Source organism: Orcinus orca, chromosome 15 (assembly GCF_937001465.1).
Source record: "Orcinus orca chromosome 15, mOrcOrc1.1, whole genome shotgun sequence".
Taxonomy (NCBI): domain Eukaryota; kingdom Metazoa; phylum Chordata; class Mammalia; order Artiodactyla; family Delphinidae; genus Orcinus; species Orcinus orca.
This window is the reverse complement of record NC_064573.1, coordinates 77,961,339-77,989,225: the sequence shown is the minus strand read 5'-3', so window position 1 is coordinate 77,989,225 and position 27,887 is coordinate 77,961,339. Positions and strand designations below refer to the sequence as shown.

Here is a 27,887-nt window from a genome sequence, read left to right as displayed (position 1 = left end):
TAACTTCTTTTTCATTTCTAATTTTATGGATTTGGGCCCTCTCCCTTTCTTGATGAGTCTGACTAAAGGTTTATCAGTTTTGTTTATCTTTTCAAAGAACCAGCTTTTAGTTTCATTGATCTTTTCTATTGCTTTCTTCGTCTCTGAGTTTTCTGCTCTGATCTTTGATTTCTTCTAACTTTTTTAGCTCATGGGCTCTACAGAAATAGGCAATGGCCTGGATTTGGCCCTCAGGCCGTAGTTTGCAGCCCCTGTCTTAGGAGCTTGGCTCTAGTAGGCCTGCATGTCTACACTCTGTGAAATTCCCTGCAACCCTGACCTACAGCAGTGCAGACAGCGGGCTAGTTGGGTGTGCCCTGTGGTGACCCAGCGCCAGAGGCCTTCTCGAAGAAGGGGGAGGCACTGGAAAGGCCAGGAGCTTTGGGCAAACGGGACCCAGATTCTGCCTCCACGTTCTGGCCAGAAGGACCCTGGGCCAGGCATTCATTCCCTTGGGCTTTTGCTTCCTCGTTGGAAAAATGGGAAGATGAAAAGCCAGCCCCAGCCCCTGGGGCTCTCGTGAGGATGAGATGAACTGCAGGCTTGTCTCGGGAGCTTGAAAACGCTGGTTTCCTCGCCCTTCAGCCTCTGTTCTTTCCATTTCCCAAAGGGGCCAAGTAGCTTAGGGGTTGAGAACAAGATGCAGGTGTCCAATAGACTGAGGGTAGAATGCCAGTTCTGCTTCATGGAGCTGAGCTGCATGAGCTTAGCAAACGACCTCACCTGCCTGAGTCTCAGTTTTCCCATCTGCGAAATAGGACCAGTAGCTCCCGAAAAAGGTTGAGGTCAAGAGTACGACTAAATAAGATCATTTGTGTAAAACCTTTAGCAGAATGCTCGTGGGAAGGTTCAGTGAATGGTATTTCGTATTCTTAGGAGGCAGTGTGGCTCTGTGGCTGCGAACCCACGGTTTAGTCTCAGACAGGTCTGGGTTTGAGCCAGGCTGTGCCAGTTGAAGCGTGACCTTGGGAAATTCCATCCCCCTTTGTGCGTTTTGGTTTCCCCATCTCTTCCATGAAGGAAGAGGACCCAATGATTTCTAACACTAGTCCACAACTTGAATTCTAGAAACTTCTGTACATGTTTTCTTACACCATGGCCTGGTAGGTTCCAGGCTCAGATACATTCCCAGTATCCCCTAGGAAGGTACACTTCTCCCCTCCCTCTCCCCCCTTCCTCCTCCTTCCCCTCTTCCCCTCCCCCTTCTCTCATAGGTGGAAAGGACACAGCTGTTTTGTGGGGTTACACCCACCATTCTACTGTCCGCCCTTTCTCCTTTGCCAGCCCCACAGTCATTTTAAAATATCAAATAGTCAAATCCATCTTCTTCGTTCAGGATTGAATTTTTTCAAGGTGAGAGAGTTCCATTGGGACTTTCGGGTAAGGGCCAGTCCCTGGCTTTGTGCCCTGACCAGGCTCTAAACCCTGTGCAGAAGACAGAGGAGGAAAAAACTGCTTCCCTCCCTGAGAGTGACAGCCAGAGGGTCTTCCAAGCGAGACGGGGCTACTGGGAGGAGGAATTCGGTTCCGACTCTGCTTTCTCATTTTAGTTTGTCACCCTTTCAATATTTTCCAAACTGTCTATAGAGTAAACATGTGTCTGGTTTCATTTCCGTCTGACTCAAAGGTGCTTTTTTCCTTTTTTCTCATTTTACAAAAGTAATACGTGTTTGTTGGAGAAAAATTAGGAAAGAGAGATCAGCAGTGAGAAAAAAGTTTTTTGTAAAGCTTCTAATCCCATGACCCGGGACTGGCCCTGCTAACACCCTGGAGTCTATCCTCTCCGTGGATTTTAGTGCATATAAATTAGGTGGTGTACGTATATGTTTCAAAAACAGTCATTCAGTTGACTGTTTAGCTTAAAAAAAAATGTGGTCTGGTCAGGGGGCAACAAGAACTGATGTGTTTTGATATCCAGACCCAGAGGGAAGGACCCGGGTCGGTCTGGTCTTTTTGTGCCACAGGGAACCTTGTACAGGGAACCTTGTGCAGGGAAAGGCTGGAAGCATCGTTGCTAACTGGACCTGGTTTGGCGTATGGTCTGTTTCATGTGCTGAGCCAGTAGGAAAAGACCTGCCTCGGCACTGAGCGCAGCCCTTCCAGCTCCGGCGGACAATGGGAAGAAGGAAGGTGGTGGCAGTCACTCATTCCTTTGTTCATCCATTCACCCGTTCTAGAAGCATTCCCTGAGCACCTCCCCTGGGCCTGGCCCATGTGTACTGCCCGCTGGGCTTGCACAGGTGCATCCACGAGTTCTCCAGACCCCCTCCGATGGTCTAGCCCTCTGCAGCCTGCCTTGCCTGTCTGTGGGTAGCAGCTGGGAGTTCCCAAACAGAAGCAGCAAAGGGGCAATGAGGCCAAACAAGAGCTGGCCCTGAATTGAAAGGGTGGAAGGAGAGGCCTAGAGTTGGGAAGGGAGGGAGGCGGGTGAGCTCAGTGGATAAACAAGGGTTTCCAAGGTCAGGCCCTCTGAACTGGGCCTGGCCAGTTCCTGCTTTGCTAAACCATCCTTTCCCAAGGGATCTTATGAAATCCTGGAAAGGTGATTCGAGACCTGGACTCAAGTCCTGACCCTGTCACCTACTGGCTGTGGGGACCTGGGTAGGTTACTTAACCTTCCTGCATGTGCATTTTTTCATTTGTAGCATAGAGCCTCCCCTCCTGGGAAGGCTGGTGTGAAAAGGTCTCAGTTCAGCATCTTGTGGAGAGAGCGCCATCAACTCCAGGCAGTGCTAAGTAGCAGGTATGAAACCTGCACATAGAGATCACACACATACTCACACGTATAAACAACCCCTCTGCCCGAATCACCCCACCTCACAGTTCACAAAGCACTATGAGTTCCAAAGATTTCAGGTAACTTGCCCGAGACTGCACAGCCAGGAAGGGATAGCATTTTAGTTCCGGTGATTCTGATTCTGAAGTGTATGCTCCTGTCCAGGCTGACTTATTGCCTTGGTTTCCTCATCTGTACAATGGGAATAACCAGACCCACTTATTCAATGTGATGATGCTTGGGAACCTCTTGGCTCTGTCTGGGTCCCCTGGGAGGCCTCTGGGAGATGGGCATCATCTTAAACAAGACGATGCCTGCCCTTCTTGGAGAGATTAGATAAGGGGCATTTGGTTAGACGTGGCCAGAAATCAGTCCAGAGTCTTTGCCCTGAAACAACAGGATGTGTTGGGAAGGGAGTCCCTCCTGTCCCCTCCTGAGATGCCAACCCTGACTACCTGTTCATGGAGGACCCACCTCCATCCTCTCACTGTGTGCCCGATCCCATGTGCATTTCTCCATGGCCCTCGTTATAAACTGCAGTTATTCTGTTTGCTTACAGTCTGTCTCCCCAACGAGAATGTCAGCTCCATCGCCAAGGAAATGGCCCTTTTGTCTTGTCCCTGAACATATCTGACCTGTAGTCCCTGTTAATACATAATTGGCAGGAGGGGAGGGTTTGCAGGCCTGGAGATTAATGAGTCTGGATCTCCCAGAAGGTGGGACAGGTACCACTGGCCCCAAATAACATCAAATCACAGAGTGGGGGGCATGATTTTCCTCTTCAATTCTCTCTCCATCCTTCTGGTGAGATGAGAAACTCTTCATTCAGTGCTAGTATTTAACACCTTCCTCACCCTTACTTGCTAAACTTTTTTTTTTTTTAACAAAAAGAAGAGGCCTTAAGCTCTGACCATTTGTCAGACCATGATGCCAAGCAAGGATTTAATATTGTTTTTTAGTGGGTTTGTTTTCGTTGTATGTATTTTAACATTTATATGGGGCTAGAAATTCTGGCTTTCCTTCTGGTAATGATAGAAGGTAACAATAAAAGTTTCTTTCTAAAATACACTTATTTTTCAGAGGCAGTGCATCTAGAGAAAACTATTAGCAAGTGGTAAATAATGAGTTGGCGGATCTGGCAAAACTCTTAAGGTAGTTTTGGAATGGTTGCAGTGTGAGGGATTCTGAGCGAGACGCACAGTCTGCCCCTTAGGAGACGCTGAGAAGAGATGCTGTGGAGTTTGGGAGGAGCATGTCCTGGAATGCCTCTGGACAAGGTCAAGGACAAGGTCAAGAAGAGCGGGTCTTGGATGGTGGCTGGACCACAGAGCGTGATGAGAGGCAGAGGAAGCAGCCAGTTCTTGCAGTGAGCTGGAGCCTACACCTCCCTGGCGGGCTGCCTGTGCCCTTGAAACGCTCCTTCTCTTATAAAGCACAGACCAGGGAGGGCAGAATGTCCCAGTCAGGGCCAGGGGTACCCCCTAAAATGGGCAGAACCCCCATCTCAGTCCTTGAAGTTCCCAGAGCATTCAACGCTTGGCCTCTCTGGATTTAGCAAAATCAGAAGAATCCAGTGAGATCGAGACTGTAAGCTTCCTTTTCCCTCCCGCTTCTCCAAGCGTTGCAGGGATGCATTTGGAAAAAAACAAAAAACAAAAAAACCTGAAGCCCTTCTGTCAAGTGCTGCTAGCTCCTGCTTTGCATATTCTGATGCCTGGAGGGCCACCTTTCTTGTCTGGCTGGGACACGAGCCTTCCCTGGCCAACGCCTTATTTAATGGAACTCTATAACTCTTCATTTCCTGGACGTACGGCAGGTTAAGCAGGTGGCAAACAGCTGGCATTTCTCACTTGCTTTCTGGCAGTTCCCATTTTTATAGGAAGCTAACCTGGCATTTTTTTTTATTATAAAGCCCCAGAGTCCCAAGGTTTCATATCCTCGGTGTTAGATTCACAAAGGGCTTGGAAGTTAGAGATCGCCTGCCTCTGGAACTGGAGGGAGCAGCAACTTGTCACTCACTTGGCATGTGATTTATGTGCTCCAGGGAGGGGCAAAGAGTGGAAGGGAATTCAGTGGGTTTCGAGTTTTGTGGGGTTGGGGCTGCTGAGAAGTGAGTGAGGAGGAGAAGCCGCCAAGGGGTTGTAAATCCCTTCTGACAGAACCGAGTATTTTTAAAATAACAGCTGACTTTGAAGCCAGCTGCCTTGGGACCTAAAATCAGGCAGAGCTGAGACTGTTTCCACCCACCTGTTTCTTTGATTCGGCGGATCAACACCTGGGGAGGGCAGCCACTGGGAGATGCTCTCTAGAGCCCAGCCACATGGCCTTGGCTGTGCAATCAAGCATGCTGCGTTGGTTCTGCCCCAGGGCCTTTGCACTGGCTGATCCCTTAGCCTGGAACGCTTTTCCCCCAGATTTTCACACAGCTGGCTTCCTTCTTCCTTTTCTCGCAGCACGGCTACCTCTCTGGAGCAACTTTCCCTGAGCCTCCTAACTGAAGAGGCCCCCAGCCCCACCACACTTTGTCCGATAAATCTGTTTATTCTCTTCATAGCACTTGTGCCTCTCTGAACATCTCGTCGATCTGCTTACCTGCTTGCTTATCACCTGACTTCTCCTCTGGCCGATCAGCCCCATGTGAAGATGGGCCTGTCTTGCATTCTGTATCTCCTACACCTAGAACACCACCAGGCCTGCGTGGCACTCACTAAAGGGACAGTGATTGTGAACTTCATGATCTCTGGGTCTCAGTAAAATAAGATTGGCTTGAACGACAGTTCTCCAAGTGGGGTCCCCAGACTACCCACATCAGCATTGCCTGGGAACTTACTAGAAAAGCACTTTCTCAGGGCTCACCTCAGACTCCCAGAATCGGAATCTCCTGGGGTGGGAACAGCCATCTTTGTTTTAACAAGCCCTTCCAGGGGATTCTGATGCACACTCAAGTTTGTCAACCATTGCTCCAGTGCTTAAATACCTAGGAGGTCCAGGCAGATGGTGTCAATGCAGGAAGTAGAGCAGGTGTGGCAGAGGAGACCCTACATGCCCTGACTAGGGACATTGAAATGTAAGACCAAGCCTGCCTGAAAGCCTAACACCCCCTCCTTCTCAAATAGGCCAATTGTTACCCTTAGAACTCCCCAAAAAGCACACGAACAAATAAGCCAAGAATGGTGAAAACACAGGCCCCTGAGAAATTGTTTTTCTTTGGCTGGATGTGATACATGATGCTCTGATGGGACTGTCACTCCCTGGAATCCTGGAAGAGGAGGCCTGGCCGTGGGTAGCAGCTGTAGCATTGCATCCATTCGTTCCTTCAGAAGCTTGTGTGTGTTGGGAGTACAGCAGCAACCAGATAGGTTAGGCCCTGCCTTCGTGGTGTGTACCGTCTGGAGGGAGAGACAGCCTCTACTCAAAGACTCCAGCTGACACGTGTACAATGACAGCCATGACAAGGGCTGCAAGGATGGAGTGCACAGTGCCACGGGGTCTGACGGGAATAGGGACCTAGCTGGGGAGGCCTGTGAGGACAGATGGGGAGAGCGTTGCTGGCTGAGGAGACGACCCGAGCAAAGGCCCTGAGGTAGGCTGGTGTGGCTGGAGCTCTGTGAGTGAAGGGGTGGAGCTGTCTGCAGGGCCCAGACTGTGCAGGGCCTTTGGGCGCTGGAGGAGTTGGGCCTCTATCCAGAGGGCACTGGGGCGTGACTTGGTCAGCTTTGCGTTTTGAAGCCACCGCTCGGAGTGCTGGCTGGAAAATGGATTGGGGAAGCTGGAGCAGCCATGAGGGGCAGTGTGGTCATCCAGGCAGGAGAACATTATTATTAGAAATAGTATTAGAATATTACTAGAAATAATAATATTAGAATATTATTAACCATGATATGATCCATGTTCAGGGAGCACCTGTTCTGGCCAGGTGCTGGGCCAAGCACTGTACTTCTGTGACCCCATTTCACCCTCATGCCCCACTCTGCGACAGTACTTAATGCCCCGCTTTAGCTCCTGACTGCTGCAGTAACAGATTACCACAAACTCAGTGGCTTGGAACAACAAAAATCTATCTTTCAGCTCTGGAGGTCCGAAGTCCAAAATGGGTCTCACAGGGTTAAAATCAAGGCCTCGAAGAGCTGCCTTCCACTCTTGGGGCTCTAGGGAGAATCCGCCCCTTGCCTCTTCCAGCTTCCACAGGCTGCCTGCCTTCCTTGGCCCGCAGCCCCTTCCTCTGTCTGCACAGCCAGCAAAGACCGGGTGGTTCTTTCTCACATAACATCCCTCAGCTGCCTCTTCCCTTCCCAGATCTCCCTCTGCCTCTTCTGCCTCTCGGTTCACTCGCCACCTTCCTGTGACTCTCGCCTCCCTTTTGTGATGCCATGTTGGGCCCACCCTGGTCATCCAGGGTAATCTCCCCACCTCTAGAACCTTAATCTAATCACAGCTGCAGAGTCCTTTTTGCCGTGTAAATGTTTACTGTTTCTGTGGATTGGGGTGTGGATATCTTTGGGGGACCGTTATGGAGTTGACCACACCCACAGTTACAGATATGGACACAGAGGAGGCACAGTTAGTCCCCAAGGCCGTGTGGGCTCTCAGGGGGCAGAGCTGGGCTGAGAGCCGGTCTGTCGGTCTTCAGAGGGGGTGGCCCCCAGCTCCCATTCCATTCACGCTGGCCTGGGTCCCCGGCCTTGATGCTGAGGAGTTCGCGGGAGAGAAAGGAAGCGGCCGCCACGTCATCCAGGTTTCTCTCCCAGCCGCTGTTTTGGCAGAATGAGCCAGTTTGGACAGAGGCCCCTGGAGAGAAACCTCTAGATGGTTTTATCTCATTGTTTCTGACAAGCCTCTTTTAGGCTGGTTTACATCAAACGTCTTTCATTTGCCTTGCCATCTGGGCCATGGGTTTACTGTGTCACCTGAGATATGGGGTCAAAAACAGCATTATTTGAGGTGCCTGGGGCCACGGTCGGAAGAGATGTTGACCTGCAGATAAGGTGGAAAATCCCCAGTTTTGCTCCTCTTCTTGGAAAAACATGATCTTTGTTGCAGAGGGCGATACTGTGTGTACACTAGTGCTTGGGCCTACTGCCCCAGAAGCTAGAGAGGTACTAAATGTATCCTTAAACCCCTGAAACACCTTCTCTTGACGTCCAGACTGACTCTGCTACTGAGGCCTGCGGACCTCATTAATCTTCATTGCCATAGGTGATGTTAGTAGTGATGTTGTAGCTACCATTCACTGGGGGCCTGTGATGTGCTGGAGTCTGAGAAAATTGTTAAGAAACAAAAGATGGGGGTTAAGAGCCTGAACTCTAGAGCCAGCCTGCCTGGGTTCACATCAGCTCTACTCAACCTCTCTGAGCCTCAGTTCCCTCATCTGTAGGAATGGGACTGATCCCGAACTTGATTAAATCAAAGATGCCGTCCATTAGAATATGCGCCGTTTCTTTTATGTACTACGAAGAAAGAAGGGCCATGCCCGTGAAACTGTGACCTGTTAATGAATGCAAAACACATTCTGATTTCAGAGATGTTAGTTACAATGTGAGGAAATGCACATTGGAATCAATGAAATACCTCGCGAGCACCCACCTCCTGCGGCTTTTGTGCTTAGGCTGGTGTCAGGCACATAGAAAGGGCTCAGTCCACGTGAGCTGGTATTGTTTCTGTTGTCCCCATTTTACAGATGAGGAAGCTGAGGTTGAAGTCACTTCCCGAGGTCACCCGACAAGCAGTAAATGGTAGAGTTGGGATTTGGGTTCCCTCGGCTGTGTGTCTCTTTCATGGCCCCCAAATCATGTCTAATAACAGGGTACCCACACCATGGATGAGACGAGAGATGAGGAACAGGCTGGCACCATGGCCGTGTGCCCGTGAGCAGGTCCTCCACCCCTCTGGGTCTCCACATTCTCACCTGTAAGAGGTGGGTGATAACGTGGACCCTGCAGGGATGCTGGGAAGGATGCCTGGATGTGAGAAAGGTCCCACATGTGCTCAGTAAACCTTCATCCTCTCCTCGCTTCCCTTCCCCACCACCCAGGCACAAGCAGCTTTTAGGGCACTGGCGTTAGCCACAGAAATCCCGAGCTCGGAGCAGTTGCCGTGGATAGTTGGACTGACTTGCCTGGACAATTGGAGCCTTGGGCACCCTGGACACCTGCCTAATGCCTGCCCCTGTTTAGAGCTCAGCCCTCACCTTCAGCTCAGCCTCCGATAAACACCTGAGCAGGCACAGCCAGGCCTGGAGCCCCTCATTCCCCTGTAGATGCTGCCCCTCGGGGCTGTGTGAAGCGTTGAGAAATAGTTACCTGGGGTGTCAATATTGGCTTAGATTTTAAAGCTTAACGCTGTTGGATTAATTGTTCATCCTTTCCTCGCTGATTTTTTTTTTAAGTAAATTGTTCTTGGAAGGATAACGTACCTGCCAAAGTGTTCAGATCCTAAGAGCACAGCCTGATTAATTTCCACTAAATGCACATCCATATAACCAACGCCCAAATCAAAACGCAGAGCATCACCTGCCCCCAGCTCCCCCACCCCCTCTCCATCCTCCCCACCCACCAGGGTCACTGCTGTGCTGACTTCTAACACATGGGCCAGTTTTGTCTGCTTTTGCACTTTATATAAATGGAGTCATTGAGTGTGTGTGTGGCTTCTTTTGCTCAACATTAGGTTTAGAACTTCATGTCTTTTGCGGTTAGCAGTAATTTGCTTATTAACAGTCCAGTATGAATATATTTTGTTATACGGATATACCATAATTTATCCATTTTTCTGTCTGTGAACATTTGGGTAGGTTCCAGTTTGGGGCTATTATGAATGGGTTGCTATTAACATTCTAGAATATTCTAGTACATTCTGGTACATGTCTATAGGTGAACATGAGTGTGCATGCCTTCTGGATACATACTTAGGAGATGATTTGCTGGTTATGGTTTATTCGTATATTTCACTTAAGTAAAAGTGCCAAGCTGTGGTCGTACCAGTTGATATCTTACCAGCCAGTGTGCGTGTGTGTGCGTGCGTGCGTGTGTGTGTGTGTGTGCGTGTGTGTGTGTGTGTGTGCAGGGGCTCCAGATGCCACAAGGTAGTGAGAGAAGCAAAGACTTCAGCAGCTGCGGCTGGAAAGGAGGATGTGAGCAGGGGAAAGGAGACAGGGATGGACGTTTGGAGGCTGCAATTTCTGTGCAGTTACACTGAGAGTCTGGGAGGCTTGGAGCCTGTTGGCTTGGCCGTCTGCAGTGGGGACATATTTCTTCTGGGCTCTGGCCTGTCATGAGTGTAGGTGGCTATTCAAGTACAGAGTCTCCAGGGGAGGGAATCCACCCACCGTCTCCGCCATCCTAATACTTAAATATCACTGTGGGCTAATTGGCTGTGCAGCCCACTGCCCCCCGCCACCTCACCTCCAGCAGTAGCAAACCCAGTGCCTGAGACAACAAGGCGGGGACAGCCCTGAGTCACCATGGCTGCCCCTCGCCGACTTACTGGGCAACCCTGGACAGGCGGGCGAATCAGACTCCCTGTGAGTCAGCTATCCTGGGAATCTCACCTCAAGCAGGTGAAGAAACGAATCTCAGTTGAAGATCATGGATGATTATAGGTGGCATGGTGGGTAAGTGGATACGTGGATAGGTGATAGACGGACAGAAGGATGTGATGTGTGTATAAGTACGTAATTAATTAATAACTTGCACACAAGTATGTGTATGTCACCATTGTATTGATCATTCAGCACCTCTCACAACAGCCAGAGTTTCACGAATACTTACTGTGTTGGGCATGGAGAGTTGCCTACACCTTGACACGCCTGATTCCGTGTGATTCTCCTAAGAAACCTTGTAAAGCAAAAACTGTCGGCCTCGTTTTACAGATAATGAAACTGAGGCTCAGAGAGGTTAGCTCTCCTGCCCAGGGTCACACAGCCGCTGACTGACGAACCACAGTTCTAAGACAGTCTGACTCTGGGCCCCTGTTCTAACCAGTGTGCTCCACTCCCCACCTGCTCCTTCTCTCATTCAGTCCTCATACTAACTCTGTGGGTGGGTATCATTAGTTCCCTTTGATAGATGAGGAATCCGAGGCCCAGAGAGGTTACGTAACCCATCCAGAGACACAACGACACATGGTAAGTAAAGAGCAGAGCTGGGATTCAAACAGATCCCTCTGCTACCTGAGTTCTGGCTATAACCACACAATTTCAGCTAATTCAAGCCCACAGCAGAGCTCGGTAACTACTAAACGAATGAATACAAAGCCAAGAATATTTTAGCAATCAAGTCACTGATTAAAAGAAAAATTCATGCCATCATTTAGACATAGATGGAAAATGAACTTTCCTAATGTCATTCCTTCTTCTTTCAGCCAGTATTGGATGTGATGAAGCAGACGTGATGCTAGGGGCTGGGGAATGCTATGGTGAATCTAGAACTCATTCATTCACTCGTTGATTCATTCACTCATTCATTTGCGGACTGTTTATCGAGTTCCTGGTCTGTGTGCGCCAGGATTCAGGCTCATTGCAGAGGAAAAGGATGGGTAAACACACTGGCAATTAAATGAGGTGTTACTGTCACTGTATAACGTCCTTTTTCATCTTGTCATTCATCTTGAACCACTGGTCCTCGAAATGAGCTCAGTGAGGCTGAAAATAGTTTGAAAACCCTCTCTCCAGACAGGCATCTGCTTTGGGGGAGTGTTACTGGTGTTTACACACCCCTGTCTAAAGGCTTGAATACATTATTCACTGATGGTACTTAGTACACATCAGCGACCGCTTCGCTGGTCTTTTATCACTTTCCCCACACACCAGTGGATCCTGGCAAGTGAGAGCAGCTGGGCCGAGGGGCCGGCAGAGTGCCATCTGAGTGCTGTCTGAGGACCCCAGAAGTTATCAGTTTACAAGCAGATTTTTACCTGTGAGAGCCTGTGTTAGACGGTACATGGCAAAGCCTGCTTCTGGGCTAGGCTAGACTCTGCACGTGTCCTTGGATGCTGGGGGTAGCTGATAAAGATTCTGAAGAACACCAAACGAATTGCTCCCAGAACCAGAACTGAGGTCCAGTGCAAGGCCGTGGTGGCTTAGTATCTCACAGGCATAATAGTGGCACGTCCACACACACCCACTCTCTATGTGTCACTTTTGTGTGTGTGTGCCGCATGGCTTGCGGGATCTTTTTCCCCCAACCAGGGATCGAACGCAGGTCCCGGCAGTGAAAGCACCGAGTCCTAAGCACTGGACCGCTAGGGAATTCCCTCTACGTGTCACTTTTAATAACCGTTGTGTGTGGCGCTTATCGCAATAACTGCCCACAATTAATTGTGTCCTTCTGCTTTCCAGCCTCTGTAAGGGCCGGACACTCTATTCTGTGGTCAGGGATGCCAAGATCGTCTTGGATGTCAACAAAACGAGGCAGATTGCCCAAGAAATTGTGAAGGTACCGTAGGGTCTGGGGCCTCCTCCCTGAACCTCAGAAAGACCCCTCCTGAGACTCATGGTCTGGCTTCAGATCAACAGTCTGGGCTTAAAAGAGATTAAACTTGACCTGCACGATACCAGGCCAGATGGAAGCATGAGGGATGGTCTACTAATGTTTGGTTTCCATCTGGTGCCCCATCATCATGATAATTGGGTGTGTGCAGAGACCCAGGGCGGGGGGAGGGACTCTTCTCATTGATAAACTCCCTTACGCCTTGAAGCCTTGAATTCCCATGACTGTAAGCCATCTCTCTCCACAGCTGCTGGGTGTTGTTTGGGATCAAATTGGTGTTGTTTGGGATTAAAACAAACAGGAACATCCTGTGTTTTCTGGTGGCTGCCTCATTAGTCCATCGTCTTCGGGTTTTTATTTCCCATCGGAAGTGTCAGGACTGAGCTGCAAAAAGAAATAAAAATGTGACTGCTCATTAAGGCAAAAAGAGAAATCTCGACGTTTCACCCTTAAGCTTGACCTCCCATAGACCCTTCTCCATGTTCTTGATTATCGCCTTGTGATATGTCTCTTGAGGCGCACAGTGAAATTCTGCAGTTGTGTGGGTTAAGTAGATCTAAGGAGCAAGTCTCCTGCAGATGAGTTATTTTGCAGAATGGAAGTGGAGAAGATGGCCGATGGGATTCCTTACTCTGGGGGCCTCTTTTCAGGTTTGTCCCCGCCCCTCTCCCTCTGAGGAGATCTTCCTTCGTTTCTTCTTCAGGAAGCAGAAGAGCTTAGATGGAGATGGTCTTGCTATGATCTGAGGGGGGTGGCAGATTTCTGTCTTGGGGACCCTGCCTGTTCCCACTCGCCATGCCTTCTCCACCCCACCTGCAGACCTTGGCATTTGGGTCCCAGATCTGCAGCTGTTCAGTGTGGTTTCAGTGGAAGGGCAGGGCGTGTGAATCGTGACCCTGAGCCAGGCTGGCCGTGAGCGCGTGGGTGTCCTCTGGCAGCTCCCTGTACCCTTGTTTCTTGCAGGGCATGGGCTACCTCCACGCCAAGGGAATCCTGCACAAGGACCTCAAGTCCAAGAACGTCTTCTATGACAACGGCAAAGTGGTGATCACAGACTTCGGGCTCTTCAGCATTTCCGGGGTGCTGCAGGCTGGCAGGTGAGAGGTGGTAGGAGGTCCCAGAGGGGTTCTTGACAGATGACGGTCAGGGGATGAGAAGTCGCCCAGATGGCTTCAGTGACCTAGACGTGATACTGGACCTGAGGTCGCTTAGCTGCGCGGCTAGGCTGCTGAGCCCATGATGCAGTGCGGATGCCCGGGTCACACTCTGAATCCCATGGGGCCTGTCTTGGAAATGGCGCCTTTGAATGGGCACAAAGCATGCTTCAATCCTGCAACGCCCTTGCCCTTGAGTTTCACTGGAAGACACTCTCCTTACTCCAAGCACTCACATGGAAGCTGGGCTCCCCCAAGCACCGTTGCTCAAAGTGTTCTTATGAATCCCGTTGGTTTAGCACAGCAGGAGTGTAGTTAAGAGCAAGGGATTGAAAGTCAGACCCACCCGGGGCCCAACTTGACTCTGCCACTTATGAACTGTGCCTTCACTTTCCTGCAAGAAAAATGGTGGGTGTGATGATTCCTGCCTCAGAGGGTCATTACGAGGGTAGAATAAGACAACACACAGCAAGCATCCAGCACAAGGCCTGGAGCACATCAATCACTACAAAGAATACTGGGTTGGCCAAAAAGTTCGTTCGGGCTTTTCTGTACCATCTTATGGGCAAACCCGAACGAACTTTCTGGCCAAGCCAGTGGCTTCTGTGGAGTTGTTGTAATTAGCATTAATTTGCATATACCTCCTCAGTATCACCCAGGAGGGTCATTAACTATTGTTAAGTAATAAACTCTCAGCCACCACTCACCCTGGAGCAAGCTACCTTGAGTTGACCATGTGAAAAGCAGCCTGATCCCAATTCAGAAGGTCTGCCCTTTGTGACTTTTAACTTGGAGTGTGTGACACACACACACACACACACACACACACACACACACACACACACACACACACTTTAAACCCAGCATGTTCTCTCTAATCATGCCTCTTTCAACAAATGGTACGTCTCTCCAGAAAGGCAGCACCCCCCAAGCCCTGGTTTCTCTCATTGTACTTCCATTTCAGCTGCTTTGGAGAATCCCTGATCCCTTTGAGGTACACCCAGGAGCCCCCCAACAAAGTGAATTTTGTTCATGCTCTGTAATACGTTGAATCTCAGTCAGACCCTCTGAAATGCGGTGGAGCCTGATCTAGCTGTTCCTGTGTGTTGTAGTAACAAACAGAAGCTTAAGGGTTTTTTTTAGAGTTTACTCCACCCAAAGAGATTCATCTCCAAAACTACATCTAGTCCCTAAGATAAGAAAGTAAGTAGACAGGAAATTAACAAACGGATCAGTGGATAGATGGAGAGAGTCATCAAGTCAGAACCCAAGAAGCCAAGAACCCACTTAGGTTCCAGTTTACTGGTTGGGGAATCGCTCCCTCCCTGTTTCCATTGCCCCAGGCCAACGACAGAGGAAGCAGTTGTTGACATCACTATGAGCCCAAGTACTTGTGTCAAGACAAGAGGTTTAGCAGGCGTTGTCTTTAACCTAGCTCAAGGCTCTTAAGAAAAAAAAAAATCAGATTCCTCCCTCCTGGTGGCAGGTCCACACGCTTTCTCCTTGTCAGTGGCTTCTCCCCCAAAAACCAGAGGGCCTCTGATCTTTTCCCTTTATTTATTTATTAAAATTTATTTATTTATTTATTTTTGGCTGCGTTGGGTCTTTGTTGCCGCATGCAGGCTTTCTCTAGTTGTGGCGAGTGGGGTTTACTCTTGCAGTGCACAGGCTTCTCATTGTGGTGGCTTCTCTTGCTGTGGAGCACGGGCTCTAGGAGTGTGGGCTTCAGTAGTTGTGGCACGCGGGCTCAGTAGTTGTGGCATGCGGGTTCAGTAGTTGTGGCTTGCGGGCTTAGCTGCTCCGCGGCATGTGGGATCTTCCCGGACCAGGGCTTGAACCCGTGTCCCCTGCATTGGCAGGCGGATTCTTAACCACTGTGCCACCAGGGAAATTCCTGATTTTTTCCCTTTAGATTCATGGTTTTCTGAAGCCACAGGGAGACAAGAAAGCAAAGGGAAAAGGAATGACCTTCAGCTCATTCATGAAGGCCCAGTGTCAACCAGGAAGGGAGTGCAAGTCAAGGGCAAGGTGGCTTCTGGCCTTGTCGCCCAGACAGCACACCGCCCCCGCCCCCACCGTGCCCCAGCCTGGCTGTCAACGCAAACCCAGTTGGTGTTGCAAGAGGCCAGGGAGCCCTCAGCAATCTCTCCCAACCAGAGATCCACAGCGTCTGGCTACCCAGGAGTAGCCATTGGTGGCTTCCTGTGCTTTTTTCCCTGTTGGAGGGAAAATAGGGCTTAGTTCAGAACTTTGCTCCCAAATGGTGTGCTATAGAATTCGTGTAGAATTGTGGTTAGGAGTTTAGTCGCTGGAGTTTTAAAGACTTGCAATCAAACGGATGTTAGTTCTTTCCCTTGTTACCTTCATGGCTTTGGGAGGGTCACTTAAGCTCTTTGAGGCTATTTCCTGACCCATAGAACAGGGGTGATATCCACCTGATTGTGGGCACATAAGAATTAAGTTGGGTGGACAGCCTGACATACAGGAGGCACTCAGCAGGAGTTACTTGCCTTCCTACCCTTCCCTCAGTTAGACCTTGGGGCATTGACAGAGCTGGGTGCCCAGAAAGGGGAGCTCAGCCGAGCCTGGGGCAGGGGTGGGGGTAGCAGTAAAGTGAGCACGTCCTGAACATCCATACAGATGCCAGAGCTTCCCCTGAGCCCGTCCCCGGCATTGCCTTGCCTACAGCTGTTCTGCCATCGTCCAGAAAAGGTGTCACATGAGATGCCAGTGGTATCATGACAGTTGCCCACAGGCTGTTATTGATCATAATAATAACCATAATGAAGATGATTTGGGTTGGTCACCGGTGGGTCCATCACCATGGGAACAGGACACCCCAGGGTGTCTGTGCCAGGCCTGGCTTCCAGCCCCCTCTAGGCACGTGCTCACGTCCGCCCCAGGATGATGGTTAGTGAGTGGCCAGCACCCTCCTTCCTGGCCCAGCCCTATAATTCCAAACCTCCACTGCCCCGGTGAGTCAGGAGGAGGCGGAAGGGGCTGTTGGATGAGATGGGAACAGGGACGTTTGCCCTTTTGGCAGCAGCGTTCCACTCCACCCGACCCCTCAGGGTCTGATCATGCCAGTGGGGTAGCATGATATGTCCCCACTACACTGATGTTCTTTGGGTTTCTAGAACGCCCCAAAGAGGGCCTGCCTTGGGCCTTTGTCCTAACTTCTCTCCTGCCTGGAATATGCTTCTCCTTGTTCGCATGGCTGGATCCTTTATGTCATGATCTCCTGCCTGGAATACTATTCTCCTTGTTCGCATGGCTGGATCCTTTATGTCATGACCTTCTGCCTGGCATACGCTTCTCCTTGTTTGTATGGCTGGATCCTTAATGTCATGATCTTCTGCCTGGCATACGCTTCTCTTTGCTCGCATGGCTGGATCCTTTATGTCATGATCTCCTGCCTGGCATACGCTTCTCCTTGCTCGCATGGCTGGATCCTTTATGTCATGAAAATCTTAGGAATACGCTTCTCCTTGTTTGTATGGCTGGATCCTTTATGTCATGATCTCCTGCCTGGCATATGCTTCTCCTTGCTCGCGTGGCTGGTTCCTTTATGTCATGAAAATCTGAAAATCTTAGCTCACATTTTACCTAGAGTAAGCTCCCTTTTATCTTTGACACATTCTCCTATTTTAATCTTTCCTATTTAGATAATTCATTTGTCATCACTTTCCCCTACCAAAGCACAAGCTCCAGGAGGGCAGGGACTTTGTCAGTCTTGTTCACTGCTGTGGTCCCAGTGCAGAGAACAGAGCCTAGGCATAGTGGGTGCTCATAAATACAGTCGGTCCTCATTATTCGCGGATTCCATATCTGCAAATTCACCTACTCGCTAAAATTTATTTGTAACCCCCAAATCAATACTCACGGCACATTCACAGTCATTCGTGGACATGTACAGGGTGGTGAAAAACTTGAGTCAACTGATGCACATGTTCCCAGCTGAGGTCCAAGGAGAGGCTGCTGTGCAGTTTTGTTTCAGCTCTCATCAGCGATGACCAGAGGATGGAGATGGGATGGTGCAGTGCGGGGCAAGAAGCTCCAGCTCTGGGGCCAGTTGGATGGGTTTTGCAATTCTGCCCCCTGGTAGTGGGGCAGCCTCAGGGCAAATCACGTAATACTTCTGAGCCTCGTTTTCTCTTGTGTAAAATAAAATAGACTAGGATGAATTGTTTTTAGGATTTAAGATTATAATCTTTTTGAGATGTGTGCATGCGTGTGTATATATACATTTCCTCCAGGAGCAAAAACTCAGTTTTCACTAATTCAGTGTTTGCTGAGACTTTATAGAACGTAAGCGCCACGAATAACAAGAATCGGCTGTATTTGTTAAATGAAGATGGAGAAGGGGGTGCCTCAGAGGCGAAGGGACACGATGACTGTTTGGGTGTTGGGTGTCTCTCTCCAGATCAGCCTTTCCTGCACCTCCCACTGAGTCTTGGCCTCAAGTACAAGGTCAGGCAGTGCTTGATGGGGGGCTAGAGATGGGGGAGGAACACAAGAAAGCCAGCAGAGATGGTCCAGGGACTTGGGGTCCGTGATGGAGGACTGGTCCTCCCTGGGCTGTGAAACGGGGCTCACTCTGTGCTTTGCTTCTCCAGGCGTGATGACAAGCTGCGTATCCAGAGCGGCTGGCTGTGCCACTTGGCCCCGGAGATCATCCGCCAGCTGTCTCCCGACACAGAGGAAGACAAACTCCCCTTCTCCAAACACTCGGACGTCTTTGCGCTTGGGTAGGTGGCCCACCCTGGCTTTTGAGAGCCCCAGCCTGGGCAGAGGGGCACTTCCCAAAACATTCCCTTAGTGCTTCTGGAAGGGACAGGGCATCTGTCTGCGGAGGAAGAGGTGGCTGGATTTCTGGGTGAGTTAGGGGGGATCTGAGTGGGCTGTAGTAGAGAGACCCTAGCAAACCTTCATGCCTGGTTTCTAACTGGTTGTGTGACCATGGCAAGTTACCTGATTCATTCATTCATTCGTGCAATAGCTATTTACTGGGTGCCTGTTCTTAACAAATTGTCAAAAACTTAGTGGCTTAAAACGACCTTTATTATCTCAAGTTTCTGTGGCCAGGAGTTTGGGCGTGGTTCTGAACTGGCTCAGGATCTTGCATTAGGCTGCAGTCAAGATGTTACCCAGGGCTGCGGTCTCATCTGAAGGTTTGACAGGCTGAGGATCCATTTCCAAGGTGGCCTGCTCACATGGCTGTTGGCAGGAGGCCTCAGTTCCTCACCACACAGACCTTTCCAAAGGCTGCTTGAGGGACCTCACAACACGGCGGCAAGAAGCTGCATTGCCTTTATGACCTAGTCGCAGAAATTGTACATCGTCACTTCTACCGTATTCTGTTTGTTAGAAGCAAGTCAGCAAATCACGGGGAGGGGAATTAAGCTCTACTTTTTACAGGAAGGAATATCAAACAATTTGTGGACATTTTAAAACTACCATAGGTCCCTATTCTCTCTTGTCTGGTGGAAGACAGACAAGGAAACAGGTTTTTTACAAAATTCTGTGATAAGTGCTATGCTGGGGATAAACACAGGACTGTGGGAAGAAAGGAGGAACTAAATCCAACCTGGGAGATCAGAGAGAGCTTCCTGGAGGAGGTGACTCCTGAGCCTGTGTTAAAGATTGAGTGTAAGTAGTCCAGGTGAGGGTAAGGTGAAGTGTTCCAGATAGAAGGAGCACATGAAAAGCAACAAGGGTGAAAAAGAACAAATTGCCCACAATGGAGGAATATGTGGGGAGCAGGAGTGGAGGGAAGAAGACGAAGCTGATGGATGGAGAATCAGGAAAAAATGAGCCTGGGGTGGTGAGATGAGGGACTAGAGAGGAAAGAAGGCATTCTGCAGGGACCTAGAGGCTGAGTTAAGGGGTTTTCATCTTCAGGGCAGTAGGGAGCCACTGATGGTTACTGAGCAGAAGAGTGACTTTTAAAAGTGTATTGAGCACATAATCACACTCTGAGCTTTAGAACAATCACTACTGTGTTGAAAACGGAAAGGAGAAGGACAAGATTGGGGCCATTTGACCAACCCAGGGGGGAGATGCTGAGATTCTCTGCTGAATCAGTGCCAGTGGGTGTGAAAGCTGGGATTGGACATAAGAAGCAGCATTTTGCGGGTGGAAGTGTTAGGGCTTGATTGTTGGTTTAAATGTGGGTGATGCCAGATATCTGCCTGAAGCAACTTGGCAGAGAGTAGTGTCATTCACCAAAGTAGAGACCCTGGAGGTGGGGCAGGGACGGGCCATGCCAGAAAGGCAGAGAGAGCAGATTTGGACACAGTGAGTGTGAGCTACCTTGGAGACAGCCGAGGGAAGCAACCAGAAGGCGGCTGAAGCTACACATTTTAAGTTTGGGAAAGAAGAGTTCAGGACTTGGCGGCAAAGAGAGTGACTGCAGCCGTGGGAGGGGATGAGGTGTCTTTGAAAGTACAGAGGACGGAGAGAGGGTCCAGGGCACAGCCCTGAGATGCAGATCCAGACACTCTGAGAAGGTACAGCAGGAAGGCTTCCGCGCGCCTGTCCCTCAGATGGCCATGCTAATCCTCACCTTACCTCGACCGACCGTGGGGGCGGTTACATGGACTGGCAGAGATAAGCTGGGAAAGCTGTTTGGGAAAGTTGGAGGCTTGCAGATGTGTGCAGTTAGATTTAGCGCCACCAAGAGATGTTACAGAGAATATCTTCCCCGGAAAAGCACCCCTGCTGCGTGCTCTCTATAAATCGGGGTGGGGGCAGTGTTTGCGGCCACATCAGGATCCTCGCCATCTGTCACTTGGGCCCCTTAAGAGGCTGTCACTTGCCCTGATTAGTTTATGCCCAAATCTTTATCTAGTTAGATATTGTTATCTGAAACCAAATTGCAATAATTAAGTTGGTATATTTTACTATCAGTTTAGCAAAAGAAAAAAAGAATGTAATTAACAAAATGTACCAAAGTAAGTAATTGGTTTTCCACTGGAGTTTTAATCTTTAGCAATTTTTTTCCCCTTCAAGCGAGTTTCTCTTGAAAGTTAGGTTTGAAAGGAAGTTTTAATGAGGCTTTTATTCCTGACACTGCTGAGTTCCGAGGGGCCTGGTGCTCCCGGTTTCCTGCCAATTAGCTGCATCTTGTTGCCTGGGAACATCATGCTGGGGCATGACTTCGAACAAAAATGGGCTTTAAAAGTGTATTGAGCACCGTGTTAAGTTTGTGATGGGTGCTGTCTCATGGCATCTTCAGAAGCACACTTTGAAGCAGGTACCATTATTCCCAATTGACAGATGAGGAAACTGAGGTTCCGAGTGGCTTAGTGACTTGCCTTATGGTAATTAGCAGTGGAGCTGGGAGTCAAACTTGGGACATCCTGACCCCAGGGTTGGAGCTTTAAACCACAGAGCCCCCAGGCTTGAGAGTCATTTCACTACTCAAAGCCCTACTTCCCTCAGCCATAAATCAAAGATAATAAAGCCCATTGAGATGTTCTAAGGATTGAATGAGAAAACACCTGTAAGGCACACAGCACAAGGCCAAGCTCCTGATAGGCTCCCTTCCCCCCTTCCCATGAGTGGTGCCTACACTCTGTGTGTGCCTCCTTCACTAGGCCCCAACCATCCACTAGAGGGTTGCCCTCCCAAATAGTTCACTGCCCCAATTACAAAGGACCCTCAAATGGGATGGAGTGTAGGTTTCTCAGTATAGCATAATGGCCAGTGGTGTAATTCTGTAGTCAGATGGCTTCAACTCTGGCTATACCTCTTATTTTGCTGTATGACCCTGGGTAAGGTATGTAACCTTTGTGAGCCTCAGTTTCCCCAGCTGTAAAATGGAGCTGATAATAGCACTTCTTGTTTAAAATGTGGGTTTTATTATTATTCGGGTTTGATGAGGCCAATAGATCAGGAAACAACTACCACTGGATAGTTTGTTATTCACAGTCCCCAGAAGGAGAGGGCACATCATACGACGCAGGGCCACACGGGGAAACACCAGGGTCAGTCAGGAGGCAGAGGGAGCAGGAAGAAAATGTGGGCAAGAGCCGTTATTGTGGTTTTCTCGGGAAGGAAGGGGCGAGGCAGGGTAAACAGGCTTAGCATTGGCTAGCTTAACTAATTTCAGTGGGCTCTGGGGTATGGGGGCTGTCCTGAGTAGGGAAGGGGAATATTGGCCCTGAGCCTGATAGAGGAGATGGAGGGATGGTGGAGGACTTTGGATTGTTTAGTTTGCATATGAAAAGCACACTTACAGGTCAGTCCTTTACTATCTCTAGGAATTGGCTAGCCCTGGGAGGGGCAGTCCCGCCAGGGTCAGCAAGGCCCCAGATAGCAGAACATCAGAGTAAAAGCCATGCTAATACACCTCCCCCATAATCATAGTAAATACAAAAGGCTAAGATTAGTGTCTAGCGCAGAGTGAAAACTCAGTAAGTGTTATTGTTTATGATGAAAAGAACTAGAATCATCCCGCACGTAACTTGAGAACTTCCTGACCACCTAACTCAACATCCCAACACCTGAGCATCACCACCCCTCCTCGCCCCAGAGGGATGAGAAGATGCTGAGAGGCGGAACCCTAGAAATAGCTGGTTTGATACAGTCCTCTATCAGTAAAAAGGGTAACTGAGTGCTTCGTGTTCTTTAAAGCAAATTTACATAAATTATCTTAGGTTAGAAGAAAGATCATTTCTTAGGATGGTTTCAGTTAGTCCCTGAGTTGGGAAATCTTCTCAGTGAGTTGAGACCTATCCCCACCGTACAGCTCAGTGACACCCCAGCATCCTCTGAACACCCCGACACATGCACCATAGTCCTCACTGCTGCCCACACCTCCCAGCATCACTTAGGCACTGCCCAGCCCATCTCCCCATCCGTCCCCACGTGCCGCTTACTGCAGCAGGCAGTCGTTTCTTCCATCATTACAACGTCGTGATTTATGAAACAGACGATAACATAGTCGATCTCTCTAGAATAATTCCGGCATCGAGTTGTTCTGGCATTCAGCCTCCCAGATAAACATTCTTCCACTGCAGTTTTGTCATCATTCTCATTTGGCAAGTAGGGAAACCTGGATTCAGAAGGGAAGCAACCTACCCAGTGACATATTACTAGCATAGAATAGAATCAGGACTTGAACCCAAGGCAGTCTGACCCTCAGATTGTTTTTTTTTTTCTTTCCACTATTTCAAAGGAAGTTTCCTTCTTAGAACACACAAATATAATAGAAAAAAATTCTGTCCTTTCTATCAGTGAGAGGGAGCCCTTGTTAACGTTTTGCTGTGTTGCTCTTATTCTCCTGTCCATACATATATAGTGGTATTTAAAAAGCATAACATACCTTATATACAGTTTTGTGTCCTACTTTTTTCACTTAAAATTATATTTTGAGCATTTTTTATGTCAGCAAAATTTCTTTGAAATATAATAATAATAATAAATATTTTAGTTTATGGATTTACTATAATACATGTAACCAGTTATTTTTTTAATCTTTATTGGAGTCTAATTGCTTTACAATGTGATGTTAGTTTCTGCCGTACAACAAAGTGAATCAGCTTTATGTGTACATATATCCCCATATCCCCTCCCGCTTGAGCCTTCCTCCCACTCTCCCTATCCCACCCCCCTAGGTGGTCACAAAGCACCGAGCTGATCTCCCTGTGCTGTGCAGCAGCTTCCCATTGCTGTTTTACATTTGGTAGTGTGTATATGTAGATACTGCTCCCTCACTGCGTCCCAGCCTGCCCCTCCCCCCATGACCTCAAGTCCGTTCTCTACATCAGCGTCTTTATTCCTGCCCTCCACTAGGTTCATCAGTACAATTTTTCTAGATTCCATATATATGTGTTAGCATACGGTATTTGTTTTTCTCTTTCTGACTTACTTCACTCTGTATGACAGACTCTAGGTCCATCCACCTCACTACAAGTAACTCACTTTCATTCCTTTTTATGGCTGAGTAATATTTCATTGTGTAGATGTGCCACATCTTCTTTATCCATTCATCTGTCGATGGACACTTAGGTTGCTTCCATGTCCTGGCTATTGTAAATAGTGCTGCAGTGAACATTGTGGTACATGTATCTTTTTGAATTACGGTTTTCTCAGGGTATATGCCCAGTAGGAGGATTGCTGGGTCGTATGGTAGTTCTATTTTTAGTTTTTTAAGGAACCTCCATACTGTTCTCCATAGTGGCTGTATCAATTTGCATTCCCACCAACAGTGCAGGAGGATTCCCTTTTCTCCACACTCTCTCCAGCAGTTATTGTTTGTAGATTTTTTGATGATGGCCATTCTGACTGGTGTGAGATGATACCTCATTGTAGTTTTGATTTGCATTTCTCTAATGATTAGTGATGTTGAACATTCTTTCATGTGTTTGTTGGCAGTCTGTATGTCTTCTTTGGAGAAATGTCTATTTAGGTCTTCTGCCCATTTTAGGATTGGGTTGTTTGTTTTTTAGTTATTGAGCTGCGTGAGCTGCTTGTATATTTTGGAGATTAATCCTTTGTCAGCTGCTTCATTTGCAAATATTTTCTCCCATTCTGAGGGTTGCCTTTTTGTCTTGTTTATGGTTTCCTTTGTTGTACAAAAGCTTTTAAGTTTCATTAGGTCCCATTTGTTAATTTTTGTTTTTATTTCCATTTCTCTAGCAGGTGGGTCAAAAAGGATCTTGCTGTGATTTATGTCAGAGTGTTCTGCCTATGTTTTCCTCTAAGAGTTTGATAGTGTCTGGCCTTACATTTAGGTCTTTAATCCATTTTGAGTTTTTTTTGTGTATGGTGTTAGGGAGTGTCAATTCTTGTTATTGAACAATTGTGTTATTGCTACTTTTTTCAGTGTTCTATATAATGGTGTACAGAAGATCCTTGTCATTGAGTTTTTGTCTGTATCCCTTATATTCCCCTTACAATAGTTTCCTAAAATTACAGGCATGGGGTCAGAGATCCTAGCCGCATTATATTAGACTGTTCAGGTTCTAGCTTTTGATTCATTTTAATTCAGGCACCAGAGAAGATATCCTGGGATAAGCATGACTTCTAAGACATTGACAAAGCTTTATGTACATCTTAGGTAGCAGAACACCAGCCCTGTGAGGCAGAAACTAGGGGGCCAGAGTGTTTAGCCAGCAGGCTGACTGGGTGGGCGCGTGTTGGTAAGGGGACACAGAGTTGCGAGGGATGTATCACACCCTTTAACAATGTCTGCCAACAGGACAATCTGGTATGAACTCCATGCCAGAGAGTGGCCTTTCAAGACCCAACCAGCAGAGGCAATAATCTGGCAAATGGGCACAGGCATGAAACCCAACCTCAGCCAGATTGGCATGGGAAAAGAAATCTCGGTAAGTCCCGGGATAGTGCCAGGTCTGGGGGATGAGGGGAGAAGCAGACACAATTCTGGGCCTTCTTTTTCCTGCATGTTAATAAGGTTGCAAACGCTTTCCTGGAGGGTGACAGAAAGCCTGCGCACAGACTCGTCAGGTGATCATGTGGAGCTTAGAAGGCAAAGCTTTTGAACTGTGCCTGCAATTCAGGTTCCTACTATCAGGGCACAGTAACACTTGGCCAGGTTTTTCCCAGCAAGGGATTGCTGAGCCTAGTAGAACCAGTGAATCCCTCTTTTTCTGTTATTTTTTAAAGACATACATTAAGATACCACTGGTAGGGGCTTCCCTGGTGGCGCAGTGGTTGAGAGTCCACCTGCCGATGTAGGGGACACAGGTTCGTGCCCCAGTCCGGGAGGATCCCACATGCCGCAGAGCAGCTGGGCCTGTGAGCCATGGCCACTGAGCCTGCGTGTCCGGAGCCTGTGCTCCGCAACGGGAGAGGCCACAACAGTGAGAGGCCCGCATATCGAAAAAAAAAAAAAAAAAAGATATCACTGGTATTAATGATTCTAATTTTATTTGGATCTCCATAAAATTTTTAAGGCATTATCCAACTCAGAACAAGACATGTGGAAACAGAGAAGCCTGAGTATAAATTAGTAATCATCCTCTAAAACACATCAGGAAGAATCCTGTTTTGATCAGAAGCTAGATGTGTCAGGGAAGGCATAATTATCCGGTATGTTTTTAAGGATTACCTGTCTCTAGATTTCCTTTCTCAAGTGAGGCAATTACTAAGAGTAATTTTCCTGTCTGTGACTTTAAGGGCGCTTATAATATTAGGATGTGGATAGAAGCTTCAGGATTCCCTTTTCTCCCTCCTTTTTGAGAAAAATGCCAAGAAACTCCTTGGGGAGCATTATTGATTTCAATGTATCCCAGACCTTCTCTAATAGGATTTACCTAGTTTGCTATATAGGCTCAGAAAGTGGATGAGTAAAAGGACGGATGTTGCAATGGATGAGTGATGCATGGCTGGATGGTAGATGAAGGATAAATACATGGACTGAGATGAATAGATAGATGGATGGGTGGGTGGATAGATGGATGGGTGGGTGGATGGATGGATGGGTGATGGAGGAATCTGGCAGTGCAACAAATGGGTAGACAAACAGACAAATCCAATGAGATGTCAAGGAGTAATCAAGAAGGTACTAGTTACGTTAAATCACCATCTTGGTTTCTTTTAGGACATTCTTCTCTTCTGCTGGGCCTTTGAACAAGAAGAGAGACCTACCTTTACCAAGCTTATGGACATGCTGGAGAGACTGCCAAAGCGAAACCGCCGCCTGTCTCACCCTGGACATTTCTGGAAGTCTGCAGAGTAAGTGTTCCCCCTTAGCATCTCTCCCCACTGCCCTGTCCTCTGGCCTTTGTCACCTTTTTGCTCCCCTCCCCAGCTCCTCTGCCAACCGTCTCCTTTCTGTGTACCCACCTCCCTCCCCAGCGTACTACCCTTCCCCACCGTGTTTCTGTTCAGGGGAATCTCCTCTGCAATTTGGGTCCTAGAGGCTGCCGTACAGGGCCTGGATCCCCGCGGTTACCATGGCTGCCTCATTGCCTGTTTCCTCCTGATGAAGGTTGATGCCCCAGTAAGTCTGAGCATCACACAATGAGGTGGTACCCTGAACCCACCAAGCCCTACCTGTCAGCTATTCATCAAAGTAGAAAAGTCCTGGGGTGTACCTATTTCACGGACTATAGACGGGCAAGGTGTCTGTGTCCTATTCCTGTACCCACGGCAGACATGACTAATCTATCACAGTGCATCTGCCATCACTCAGTGGTACTCATCAGCAGTTATTTAGAATCAGTGCATGGATGCCTTTCCTGGCCATTCCAGATTTATCCAGCCTCCTTCTTCTACACATGGAGAAACCGTGGCCCAGAGACATTCAGCAACTCACCCACATCTGCATGGGGTGTTGGTGACAAAGCTGGGGACACAGGTCAGGTCCCAACTCCCTAGTCTAGAGTTTGCTCTCCCCACAACATCAGCCCCTCTAGACTCCTCACTCACACTCATCGGCTTTGAGATGGTCACTCTGCTGCTGTCGTCCTTTCAGAAACCACCTGGGTCGGCAGTGGATTGGGGGAGGGCTTGGCTACGGTAGGCCCAGGATCTGGGTCCTGTCTAGGGCTTTGTAATTTGCACAGGGGACCAACCAAGAGGTCTCAGCTGCAGCTGGCACGTTCCCAGGAGGAGAGCCGCTAACTCGAAACTCGCCTCTGGGATCTTGGGTTTGCCCCTCCACGGCTCCATCAGAGGACCTGGCATTTCTAGAATCCCAGTGTGGCTTAACACGTGGTGAGCTGGAGGCAAGGCTGGGGCAAGGCTGCGTTCCAGAGCGGTGCATCTCAAAATTTAATATGCGTTCATATCACCTAGGGACTTTGTTAAAATGCGGATTCTCATTCTGTACGTCTGGGGTGGGGCCCAAGATCTTGCATTTCCAAGGTGACGCCAACACTGCTGGTCCATGGACCACCCTTTGGACCTGTGTTGTCCCAAAACAGCCACATACCACATGGGGCTATTGAACACTTGAAGGGGGTGAGTCTAGATTGAGATGTGCTTTGAGTATAAAATCTACACTGAATTTCAGAGACTCAGGAGAAAGGAAATAATGGTTAATCCCTCCTCTCCCTAACCCCTAATCTTTCATCCACGTTCTGTCTGTATGAATTTACCTGTTCTACATGCTCCCTGTAAGTGGCCGCGTACAATATTTATCCTTTTGTGTTTGGCTTCTTTTACTCAGCATGTTTTCAAGCTTCATCCACGGTGTAGCATATGTTATTAGACCATCGTTCCTTTTTACGGCTGAGTGATATTCCGTTGTAAGTCTATACCACGTTTTGTTTGTTCATTAATCTGTTGATGGAGGCTTGGTTTGTTTGCACCTTTTGGCTATTGTGAATAGTGTTGCTGTGAACATTGGTGTATAAGTGTCTGTTCAAGTCCCCGCTTGCAGTTTTTTCATCACCACGACCACCAGCACGACCTCCATCATCTGGGCACCACTCATTAGACACGTGTGTGATAGGTGCTGTG

The 27,887-nt window shown here is 48.5% G+C and overlaps 1 protein-coding gene across 1 annotated transcript in view; it reads left to right on the top strand.

The window, feature by feature from the left end:
* Positions 1-26,160, top strand: part of KSR2 (kinase suppressor of ras 2) — a 402,167-nt gene extending 376,007 nt beyond the window's left edge. Inside the window, exons 15-19 of the mRNA XM_049698216.1 lie at positions 12,147-12,243; positions 13,261-13,394; positions 18,068-18,199; positions 24,658-24,787; positions 26,023-26,160. Of these exons, the coding sequence (XP_049554173.1) occupies positions 12,147-12,243; positions 13,261-13,394; positions 18,068-18,199; positions 24,658-24,787; positions 26,023-26,160 (631 nt within the window). The remainder of the gene's footprint in view (positions 1-12,146; positions 12,244-13,260; positions 13,395-18,067; positions 18,200-24,657; positions 24,788-26,022) is intronic.
* The last annotated feature ends 1,727 nt before the right edge of the window (positions 26,161-27,887 follow it).